The 12,588-nt window shown below is 37.5% G+C and overlaps 1 protein-coding gene across 2 annotated transcripts in view; it reads left to right on the forward strand.

The window, feature by feature from the left end:
- Chd1 (chromodomain helicase DNA binding protein 1) overlaps window positions 1-12,588 on the forward strand; it is an 80,729-nt gene that overhangs the window by 19,585 nt on the left and 48,556 nt on the right. The window contains exons 3-8 of one of the 2 annotated variants that reach the window (XM_028866571.2): window positions 2,413-2,614; window positions 4,102-4,218; window positions 7,914-7,978; window positions 10,745-10,894; window positions 11,040-11,308; window positions 12,354-12,579. In XM_028866571.2, the coding sequence (XP_028722404.1) occupies window positions 2,413-2,614; window positions 4,102-4,218; window positions 7,914-7,978; window positions 10,745-10,894; window positions 11,040-11,308; window positions 12,354-12,579 (1,029 nt within the window). The remainder of the gene's footprint in view (window positions 1-2,412; window positions 2,615-4,101; window positions 4,219-7,913; window positions 7,979-10,744; window positions 10,895-11,039; window positions 11,309-12,353; window positions 12,580-12,588) is intronic. The other variant, XM_028866572.2, reaches the window with a different exon arrangement.

A 12,588-nucleotide genomic window follows, 5' to 3' on the forward strand; every position in this document is an offset into this window, starting at 1 on the left:
ATTTAGGAATCAAGATCTGGATGCCAGGCAATTATAAAATGTTAAAGTCATATTTTAGTTTTAACTGATCAAACTTTGTATGTCTAAACCATTGGATTCCAGTTAATAATAATGCAATAGGAAACCAAAACAAAGTCTTTAAAAATAAAGAATGATTCTATTAAGTTTTCGGCCACACAGAATTACTTCATTTGACTTTAAGGCAGTACTTTAACTGGGGATTAGCAGTTTTGAAAAACGAAAAGAAAGCAAAGAAAATACTTTAGTAATCGTTAGCAATAGTGTTATTCATCTGAAATTGATTAATAGGATGTGTATGTGTATATGTGCATGCCTATATATCTTCCCCTAAGATAAAACAAGTTATTAGTGTCATTTAGAATCAGGAAACTCAACTGAAATTATGTAAAACCAAAGGCTTTAAAGCCCCATAATTGTGAATTAGAGATGCTAGCACAAATTAGCGTATTTTCCCTAAAGATATACATGTTGTTGTATATTCTGTTAAATATACAATGACAAGTACATAGTTGTAGGCTTACCTCATGCTTGATTTCTACTTAATTTTTGATGAAATAACTCAGTTATAGCTTGAGGCAAGAAATATACAAAGGGAGCCTAATATGATACATTTTGCCCTATCAGAAAACAAGTTAGCTGCAGTAATTTTACTTGTATAATGTTCAAGTTAGGGTAAACATTTATACCATGAAATATTTATTATTTATATTGAATCATTGAAAACATCTTTTTTTCCTAGCTCTTTTAAAAAGTATATTATTTAGCCGGGCGGTGGTGGCGCACGCCTTTAATCCCAGCACTCGGGAGGCAGAGCCAGGCGGATCTCTGTGAGTTCGAGGCCAGCCTGGGCTACAGAGTGAGTTCCAGGAAAGGTGCAAAGCTACACAGAGAAACCCTGTCTCGGAAAAAAAAAACCAAAACAAAAAAATAAATAAATAAATAAATAAAAAAGTATATTATTGTCACCCTGTTGTGCAGTTGGACACCAGAATTTATTTCTGCTAAAACTTTCCCCTTCTTCCCTATCTTGGCATATTCTTTATTCCACTAGAGAACAATTCAATAAGCTACTTTGGATTTTGATACCAAAGTTAAATACTTCTTAATAAGAAGTATGCTCTATTACTGAGGCAGGAACAGGAATCTGTGATAGCGCCTCTGCCCTAAATTCCATCATTTTGGAGACAGTATGTTAGGTCTCATATTGTAACCAAGGATGTCACTGAACTTTTGCTTTAGCAAAAATAAGCACCCCAAAAGTAGCAATCTAAGACCTTCCATCTTAATTTTTTAACAGTACTTCATATTAAGTGTCCTTTATTGCTTTACCACACCTGGTCATGTTGAGATCAGCTGTTAGAAACATAAGCAAAGCACAGGAAATTGCTTATCAGCACATAGCTACCTCAAGGTAGAAATTCAGTCCCTCCAGGCCTGATATATGAGTGGTTCTCAGTAAAGTTATTTTCTTATCTGGTGAATTAATAGAGAAATAAAATGGTCAGGAAAAAAAAATCTTCTCTGATGGCTTTGCTACAGTTTGTCTCCAGGGGTTCAAGTACAATAGGACATTTCCTCCTTTTTATTAAAAGACACTTATGATATCTGGGGGCCTCAGAACTATATATTTTGGGGAGGGAAATAATGGTGGGAAGGGTGGGGAATGGAGAGAAAAGACAGCAATATTGGTGGAAATATCATTGAAACCATAACCCTCACTAGAGGCAAAGTTTTGCTTTGTGTTTCTATGAAACAAAATTCTACTATATTTCAAAACATAGATATATTTGTTAATTTTAGCATATATTTAATTTGTAGAAAAAATCCATTTAGCAACTTTTATTACTCTATTTTACACATCTATTAGTTCCATGTTCTGGGGAAAGAATAGCTTCTAATGTAGTCTGTCAGTAAGTTGTGCCATCTGGTGGTATTCTTGAGAATTATAGAAGGCAGAAAGCTAGTGCCTTGTGGGTCAGCCTTCCAAGTGCTGGAATTGCAGGCTTGCATTACACATTGCGAGAAGTAATCTTGAAGAGAAGTAGGAACTAGAAATAGGCTCATTTTCTACCCACTGTAGTAAGAATTCCCAACATTTTTATTAATTTTTTTTTACATAGTTCCTAACTTAAACTGTTAGAGCTAGTCTCTTAAAGGGCTTTTGTACTATGACTTAAACATCTTGTCTTCCCAGTTTTAGCCCAGGATCCCATACTTGGTAGGCTTGGCACATTATATTTGAGGGAGATTATAATCCATTACTATAAATTAACATTTCTCTTTGTATTTGGCCACAGATAATTGCAATGTTAAATTGTATGTCTAGCTTTCTGCTGAAAAAATTAAATTCCTGTTGAATTTTGCTTCAAGTCTTTTATTTTCAAATTGTAGCCAGTCAGAAGATGATTCTGGGTCAGCATCAGGCTCTGGATCTGGCTCAAGTTCCGGCAGCAGCAGTGGTGGAAGTAGCAGCCAGTCTGGGAGCAGCGACTCTGATTCTGGTTCTGACTCAGGAAGTCAATCAGAGTCTGAATCAGATACATCCCGAGACAACAAAGTCCACGGAAAACCACCAAAAGTTGATGGAGCCGAGGTAATTCAGTGTAAAGTAGGATTTTATTTTTTTATTACTTTAGAAAAACATATGCAGTTGATATTACTTCTACTAGAGTTTTTAGAAAAAAAATAGACATTTATTTTTCATGGATCAGAAACTGTGGCCATATATCTTAACTGGATTAAAAGAAGTAAATGGCTAGAAAATACCTACATACACAAGGGAAACATTTTCTGCCTCTTTAAGACAGAAGTTGAATTTTGTGACTGAGCTGTCATGGGCTGGGAGTACAGTAGTAGAGTACAGCCCCTGCCTAATGTACATGAAACTCAGATTTAGTTTCTAGCACCACAAACACCAAATGATAGAATGGAGTTTCTTGGGTAGAAGTAAAGACTACTTGAGGTAGTCTTGTTAGGCTTGCATGGTCTGCCCTCAAGGTCTACAGAAAGGTGCTTATGGCTAATAGCAGGTGGACTTGACAGAAGTGTTCACTGGAAGTTACTGGTAGAATAGACCAAGGTTGGAAATCAGCAGGTCACTCACTGCAAGATAACTAAACCTGCTGTACTTCATGGCAGTGCATGCTGTATCACTCAGAGTGCCAGTATCCTGTGAACTAAGATGCTTGGGTCAAAAGTATAAATCATGTACAGCTTTATTAATGGAGAGGCCCCTCTACCATCACCTCCCAAAAAAGGTCAAAGTGCATGAGCAAAAACTGCTTAGTGACACGATTTATATATATATATTTTTTACAAATAGTGCTGCTATGAACATAGTTGAGCATGTATCTTTATGGTATGAATCAGCATTCCTTGGGTATATGCCCAAGAGTGGGATGGCTGGGTCTTGAGGTAGTTCGATTCCTAATTTTCTGAGAAACCGCCATACTGATTTCCACAGTGGTTGTACAAGCTTACATTCCCACCAACAGTGGAGGAGTGTTCCCTTTGCTCCACATCCTCTCCAACATTGGCTGTCATTGGTGTTTTTGATCGTAGCCATTCTGACAGGTGTAAGGTGGTATCTCACAGTCGTTTTGATTTGCATTTCTCTGATGATTAAGGATGTTGAGCATTTCTTTAAATGTCTTTCAGCCATTTGTGATTCTTGTTTTGTGAATTCTCTGTTTAGCTCTTTGCCCATTTTTTAATTGGACTGTTTAGTATTTTGATGTCTAGTTTCTTCACGATTTATATTTTGACCCTGGCTTTTCACCTTCACATAACACAGGAGAAAATAGGTAACCACACTGTGAATAAGAGTAATATATCACATTACCACTTTGTTTTGTAATATAATATTTGAAGCACCAAAAGCATGATGGTTATTACATACAAAATCCAACATGCCATAAGTTTCTCATATTCACTTGAAACTCTGCATTTTATTTTACTGTATTGCAGGGACCTGCATTTATATAATGAATGAGGAAAATGATTTACTTTGAGGGGTGTAAATGTTAGAACTATAGTTTTTAACCACATTTCAGCTCTCCCTGGTTTATGTTTCTGGTACAGTTTTGGAAATCTAACCCTAGTATTCTGGCTGTTCAGAGATCTGCAATGCTTAATAAGAAGCAGCCACAGCAGCCACAGCAGCAGCATCCAGCTTCATCTAACAGTGGATCAGAAGAGGTAAGTTCATTGCTAGCTGCTCTTTAAAAGCAGACTGACTCACTAAATACGATTGCTTTGAATGAATAGAAGGAGTCCCTGTATTTAGATACATGGATCAAGAATCTTGGCATATAGACATCTTTTTCTTTTATACCAATATTTCTACTTTCAAAGGTTAATAACAAATAGTGGAATCTTTATGTACATTTGCTCATCACAGCCAAACATAAAATAGCTAGGTTTGGTGGTACCTGCCTGCTGTCCCTGCTCTCAAGAGGCTAAAGCAATGTGAATTGTAAATTATGAGCTTGAGACCAACCTACCATACCTAGGAAAACACTGTTTCAGAATAAGAATTAGAGAAGCCAAAGGTGGAATTTCAAGAAATATTAACTATTTGAAATAAATTTATTCCAAGAAATAAAATTAAATAGGCTGAATTGGCGTGGTAGTGTGTGTTTATAATCTTAGAACTTGTGAGACCGAGGCACAAAGTTTGTGACTTGGAGGCCTTTTCTCAGGTCCCACCTCCACTATTTTGTATCCACACGTAGAGGCACACACATTTCAATGGATATAGACATACTGGTTTTGTACCATGAGCCTGGGCTTGTTACTTAGAATACTTGTGTATTTTCTTAGTTGAGTTTCTGTTGTTGTAATAAACACTGACTAAGAGAGCAGCATGGGGAGGAAAGGGTCAGGCCAGGAACAACCTGGAGGCAGGGACTGAAACAGGCTATGGGAGAGTGCTGCTGAGTGGCTGCTCTTCAGGCTTACGGTTCAGCTACTTTTTTTTTTTTTTTTGAGTTGGTATTTTTTTTCTTTTTTTTTTTCCTTTTATTTTACAATAACATTCAGTTCTACATATCAGCCACGGGTTCCCCTGTTCTCCCCCCTCCCACACCCTCCCCTTCCCCCAGCCTACCCCCCATTCCCACCTCCTCCAGGGCAAAGCCTCCCCCGAGGACTGCGTAGACTCAGTCCAGGCAGGTCCAGTCCTCTCCTCCCAGACTGAGCCAAGTGTCCCTGCATAAGATCCAGGTTTCAAACAGCCAACTCATGCAGTGAGCACAGGACTTGGTTCCACTGCCTAGTTGCCTCCCAACCTGATCAAGCCAATCAACTGTCTCACCTATTCAGAGGGCCTGATCCAGCTGGGGGCCCCTCAGCCTTTGGTTCATAGTTCATGTGTTTCCATTCATTTGACTATTTTTTTTTCAATAATTGAGTAAAACTGAAATTTATTATAAGCCACAATCATCCTAGGGTCCTCCATGCTATATATATATAGCCTTCATGGTTCTATGGGTTGTGGTCTGATTGTTATTTATTTTATATCTAGAATCCACTTATGAGTGAGTACATACCATGACTGTCTTTCTGGGTTTGGGTTACCTCACTCAGGATGATTTTTTTCTAGTTCCATCCATTTGCCTGCAGATTTCATGCTTTCATTGTTTTTCTCTGCTGAGTGTAGTACTCCATTGTGTATATGTACCACATTTTTTTCATCCATTTTTCCGTTAATGGGCATCTAGGTTGTTTCCAGGTTCTGGCTATTACAAATAGTGCTGCTATGAACATAGCTGAGCATGTATCTTTATGGTATGAATCAGCATTCCTTGGGTAGATGCCCAAGAGTGGGATGGCTGGGTCTTGAGGTAGTTCGGTTCCTAATTTTCTGAGAAACCGCCATACTGATTTCCACAGTGGTTGTACAAGTTTACATCAGCTATTTTTTTTTTTATATCTCCTAGGACCTGCCGTGGTGACAACACATGTGTTTAGGCTAGGCCGTCCCTTATCAGTCATTACTCAAGATGTCCCATATGTAGCAATCTGATGGAAGTGTTTTCTCAACTGAGGTTCTTCTTCCCAGTTGACTCTAGTTTGTGTTAAGTTGGCAAAAAGTAACCAGCACCTGTGTGTACTCATTCACATGGTACTTTGATCTGAAGTATTCCCAGTTGGTATATGTTGTTGAAATTTATTAATATTTAGTCCATATACAATATAGTACTATAGACATATCCTACTATGGATTACTTTACTCTCTGTCACTGTATATATTTGTATATATTTGTGTATTCTAGTGTCAATATACTTAAAGAAATTTTATTTTATTTTACTTTTTTACAAGATTACTGGCATATATGCCACTTTTTGGGGCAAGATTTATTTTTATTTATGTGTACATGTCTTAGGTTTTTGTTGCTGTGATAAAACACCAAGACCAAGCCAACCTATAGAAGGGCTTATTTGGGACTTAGTTGCAGAGGGATAAGATCTCATCACCATTACAATGGAGAAGCATGACAGCAGGCAGGCATGGCACTTGGAGCAGCAAGCTGAGTTCACAACTTAAACCATGAATAAAGAAGCAGAGACACAAACTGGGAGTGGCCCAGTTTTGAAACCTCAAAGCTGGCCTCCAGTGACATACTTTCTCCAGCAAGGACACACTTCATAAACTTACCCAAACAGTGCCACCAACTGGGGCCCAAGTAGTCAAATGCCCAAGATTATAGGGGACATCTCATTCAGTGTATGTGTGTCTGTGTCTGTCTGGGGATGCATAAAGAGGCTATGGGAGACTGTCAGGTCTCCTTGAGCTGGAATTACAGGCAGTTGTGAACAACCCCATATGGCTGTTGGGAACCAAACTCTGGCCATCTGCAAGAGCAGCAAGCACTCTCAACATGTCTGTCCAGTTCCAGAATTTTTATTTTTAATTACTACATAGGAGTTGTCCTTGTTTTGGGGGGAGACACTATGACTAGTATACTAGTGTCGCACTATGGCAGTGGGCCTTGTGCATAGGGAAGCACTCTGTCACACCTCACACAGTCCGTCCTCTGACATTTCAATGCATGCACACACTGAAGTAGACAAAGGTTCTCGGAATGCCTGTTACCTCACACATGCATTGTGTTTTTGTGTTGGGAACATTCAGAATCTTCTCTACTGGTTACTATAAAATGATCAGTTGTCATGAACTGTATCATGCTTAGCATCACACTCTTACTCAGCAGTACGCTGTACTTAGTAACCATCTGTTTCCAGCCCTCCTTGATTGATCCACAGCTCTGAAAACCACTATTTTCTTTTTTTACTTCTCTGAAAGCAGCTTTTTAGCTTTCACTATACATGAGAACATGCAGTATTTGTCTTTTATATCTGACATATTTCACTTAAGCTAATGAACTACACTTCCATGTATGTTGGCCACAAATGACTGCATTTCCTTACTTTGTATGGCCGAATAGTATTTCCTTGTGTGTACATAACCAATTGTTTAATTTGTTTATCAATGGATACATTTCATTTCATATATTGGCTATTGAATAACCCCAAATTATTGAAGTATTATGAGAATAAAATTTAAAAGAATAAACATGTTTCTATGTGTTGACAAGAATACCTGGATGTTTCTACAAATAAAGTTAAAAAAATACCAATTCAAGATTTTATTGAATCTGTAATCTGCAACAGTAATGAATGATCTCTATGATGCTAGCTAGGTCTGAATTTTTCAAAATGCTGATGTTGTCATACTCAGTTCCATTGTCTCAATTTGTAATAAGGATGCTTTTAACATGGAACAAAACAGGTATTGTTACAAAATGAATGTTAACTAGCATAGCAAGTGAAACTTTGCTAACTTGGTTAGATTCGATTGTGGTGACTGTCCCTGTCCTTACTCTCTGTAGGATTCCTCTAGCAGCGAAGACTCAGATGACTCCTCTAGTGAGGTCAAGAGGAAAAAGCATAACGAGTATGTATTGTATTCAGCTGATGGTTTTAATGCCAGGGAAATAATATTGTTTTGTATTTCTTTTTTTTTTTTTTTTTTCCCGAGACAGGGTTTCTCTTGTGTAGCTTTGCGCCTTTCCTGGAACTCACTTGGTAGCCCAGGCTGGCCTCGAACTCACAGAGATCCACCTGCCTCTGCCTCCCGAGTGCTGGGATTAAAGGCGTGCGCCACCACCGCCCGGCCAATGTTTTGTATTTCTTTTGTAAATTTCCTTTCAAAAAGTCGTTTCTGAAGTTCTTAGTTCATGGTGTTTTCAAAGTTAATTTAAGCCACTATCGTAACATTTGTCTTTCTGTGACCAGCTGAGGTCTGTTTTATGCCAGCTCTTTATCTGTTGTGACCTCTCCATTCCTATATATTTGTGAAGTAAAGAAACTTTAAATGATATCAAAATATTACTTTCCAGATATTTTTATAACTTGGGAGATAAGCCTGTAAGATCGTAGGATAATTGATTGAGTTTGTTGTTGTGTTAGACTCATACAGTTTGTTCATCTACACATGAAGTTCACTTCTGCAGAACTCACTTAGAAACTCATTATAACTTCCACAAAATCTGACCGAGAAAGCAGTAACAATACTTTCTCACCTTAGATCCATTTTTATTGGTTTGGTTTTTCATTCTGATGTTTTGACTGAGGATTTTCTATTTGTCTTGGGTATTCTGTATATTTACTTTGTTCTATGTATGTTTTGATTTATTATTTTTCTCACAGTCCTTGTATGTTTATAATCTTAAGATTCATACTTTTAAGTTTATGAAAATTCTGATTTTGTATCTTTGGATATCTCTGTATCTCTGTTTCTCTTTGACCTGTCTCAGCATGCCCGTTACTAGGTGTGTTTTGGATAATGTAGTTTTACTCTGTAAGCCTTACTATGTGATGTTTTGTCTTTGTCTTGATGTGTTGCATTGTGTCTAATTTCTTCAGATCTGTTTTATAGATTTGTATGATCAAACATAAGGCTAAACACATGTCACAAAAGCACTGAAACTTGAACTACCCTGTATTCTAGTTTCAGTGAAAACTCAATATTGTATTTTCAACTGTGGTGCTTCTCGGCTATTGAAATCTTTTATTGGGCTGTTAATTTCTCAATTAGCATAGACATACACATATAATAAATGAGTAATTTGATGCGTAGACTTGATTGGGTATAAAAATTAATTACATTTAAAATTTTATTTGGAAGACTTTTTTCCATGTGTCCTACATAATACTCCTTTGAGTGTCCATGCTCTAAAAAGACCCCAAGATAAAAACAATTGGCTTCTACTATGTGTTTTCATAATCTGTTAACTTCTTCATAGTCATAGTTGATGTAGCATATATCAAGCCATGGAACAAAAACAACATGACCTGAGTTAGGATAGAGTACAGGTTATATATTGTTACCATATGCTTGTGGCTGGAAGTATTTCAGGTTTTAGAATTTAGCAGATTTAAGAATATTTGCATATGCTTTACCTCTTGGGTACCTGTAACCTAAGCTCCAAATCTCCAAAATCTCAAATCTGAAACTTTTCAAAAGTTTCAAGATTTAAGATTTTCATATTAGGGATATTCAAGTGTAAGAGTCTAATATGTGTCTTCATCTGAACTTTATATAATTGCAAAATATTAACATGTAGACCCAATATTTTTCTGTACATGTTGATTGAAAAGAAACTAAGTAGACTAAAACAGGGAAAATAAAGGTCATAAAGGTCATTATTCATTGAATGTTGGTTGAGTTGATACTGTTGGGAGTGGTTTAATGTCTGTGTTACATTCTTCTGTAATTAAATTTTTTTCTTACAGAACATTTACTATTATTTAAAAATCAGTTTAGGGGCTGGAAAGATGGCTCAGCAATTAAGAGCACTGGTTGCTTTTACAGAGGACAGTGGTTTAGTTCCCAATACCCTCCCCCCCCCACATGGTAGCTAACAACTATCTGTAATTCCAGACTCAGGGATCCTGACACCCCATTCTGGCCTCTGTGGGCACCAGGAATCCAGGTGGTGTACAGATATACACACATGCACACAACACTCATACACAGAAAGGGATATGGTTTTTTTCTACAGCCCATGAGTCATTTGCTGTGTTTTCAGTACACTACAATGCAGAGTCCTCTCCCAGAGAAGGGTCTTCCAGAGGCAAGAAACTGTCATCCAGATGTGCAGGTCCTCACTTGTTGTTTACGTGCTTGGGTGGAATCTTCCCCTTGGACTGCTCAAAGTCCTGATTCCCCAATGTGTAGACAAAACAAAACCCTGCCAGTGGCGTGTGGCACCACTGAGCAGGATGCATTGGTGAATGCAGCTCCCTGTGGCCGGATCACCTAGACTTCTGCCACGCTGTGCCACTGCTTCTATACCAAAAGAAGTGTTTTTTAGAAATTACACTTTCTAAAAAAAAATGAGAGGGGTGAAGGAATCCCCTTTGTTTTTTAAAGATCAGTGTAGCATACAAACCTGTAACTATTTGTTCATACAGTATTCTTTCATTTGAGGATTAAATAAATCAGTAAAACACTGTGGTGTTAATAGAGAAATCTTTACAAAGTAAGTACTTCTCATTGTTACTCTGCTGACATTTAGTATCTTTCAGTGTGGTTCAAACCAGTAGTTTTCTTTATATTCAATGAAATAATAGACTGTAGTTAGTTTTCATCATGCTTGTATTTTAGTAATGTAATTTACTTATGATTAATATCTAAATAAAAATATTTTATGTACAGTGAAGATTGGCAAATGTCTGGGTCAGGATCTCCATCTCAGTCTGGTTCAGATTCAGAATCTGAAGAAGAGAGAGATAAAAGTAGCTGTGATGAGACAGAATCTGACTATGAGCCAAAAAACAAAGTCAAAAGCAGAAAACCTCAAAGTAGGTGAGTATAGTATTCTGTGTTTTGAAGCTAAAAAATGGTCCTTTAGAGAAGGGCTTTTTTTTGGGGGGGGGTATAGTTTCTTAAAAAAAAAATTTATGTCAATGTTTCTGTAAACACTTGTTATTATTCCTCTTTCCCTCTCCAGATCTAAGTCAAAAAATGGGAAAAAAATTCTTGGACAGAAAAAGAGGCAGATTGACTCATCTGAAGATGAGGATGATGAAGATTATGATAATGATAAGCGAAGCTCTCGTCGCCAAGCCACAGTCAATGTGAGCTACAAGGAGGACGAGGACATGAAAACAGACTCCGATGACCTCCTGGAAGTCTGTGGAGAGGATGTTCCTCAACCTGAGGAGGAGGAATTTGAAACAATAGAAAGGTTTATGGATTGCAGAGTTGGGAGAAGAGGAGGTATGTTTGCAAAAATATTGTATGGTTTGCTCATTAAGCTTTTTTTTTTTTTTTTTTTTTTTTTTTTTTTTTTTTTGAGACAGGGTTTCTCTGTGTAGCTTTGCGCCTTTCCTGGAACTCACTTGGTAGCCCAGGCTGGCCTCGAACTCACAGAGATCCGCCTGGCTCTGCCTCCCGAGTGCTGGGATTAAAGGCGTGCGCCACCACTGCCCGGCTGCTCATTAAGTTTTTATCAGTAAAGGACAGTATTTCTTAAAGACTTTCCAGTTTTGAAAGCAAAGAAAGTGAATTTTCTTTTATTTAGCATATTTGCTGTCACAATATGCTTAGCTGACATGTCTCTGAAAATGTCCCGACCACACTGTCCTTGTATTATAGGGGTGGGAAGTTTTTTAACTTAGTAGATTTGCATTTTTCTTATATTTTAAATCACTTGTTTCTCTTTATATACTTAAAGAATTTTTGTTTTTTTTGACAATTTCCCCCTATGTCTTGAATATATGGGCTTCTTATTGCTTAATGTAACTGGAAAGTAAAATAATTAAAATAGCAATTAACAAATTATTAGTTACCATATGTTAATGGGTGTGTTGTTGAGTATCCCACTGTGTTTTGAAAAATTGGCTTTCCTTACTTAATTTAAAAAAATGTACAATTATTTAGTGCACACGTGCCTGAGGATGTGTGTTGTGTGCACACGTGTCTGAGGATGTATGTACCTTGCATGGCTCATGTGGTGCCTGGAGGCCGACTCTTGTGGGTTGGTTCCTTCTGTCATGTGAGTCCTGGGAGGCAGCACTCGGTGGTGACCTTGGTAGCGAGCGTGTCCGTCTGCGGAGCTGTCACACTGCCTGTGTTCCCTGTTTTGAAAGCTCAAGAGAGGGTTGAATTAGATGTCCTTTATTTATATGTGACATTTTCTATACTTTTTTGTATTAAATAGTTTGCGTATCTAATGAGTGGTTTTGTACACACTCTTGAAACTTTATATTTGGAAGAAAATAATCCTGTAACCGTATTACGTGGATTTTTCTTTTGTCTTTAGCTACTGGTGCTACTACAACCATTTATGCTGTTGAAGCAGATGGTGACCCAAATGCAGGATTCGAAAAAAACAAAGAGCCAGGAGACATACAGTATTTAATCAAATGGAAAGGATGGTCACATATCCACAACACTTGGGAGACAGAAGAAACTCTCAAGCAGCAGAATGTTAGAGGGATGAAAAAATTGGATAATTATAAGAAAAAAGATCAGGAAACAAAACGATGGTAAAAAAA

This window comes from Peromyscus leucopus, chromosome 8a (assembly GCF_004664715.2).
Source record: "Peromyscus leucopus breed LL Stock chromosome 8a, UCI_PerLeu_2.1, whole genome shotgun sequence".
In the NCBI taxonomy this organism is placed as follows: domain Eukaryota; kingdom Metazoa; phylum Chordata; class Mammalia; order Rodentia; family Cricetidae; genus Peromyscus; species Peromyscus leucopus.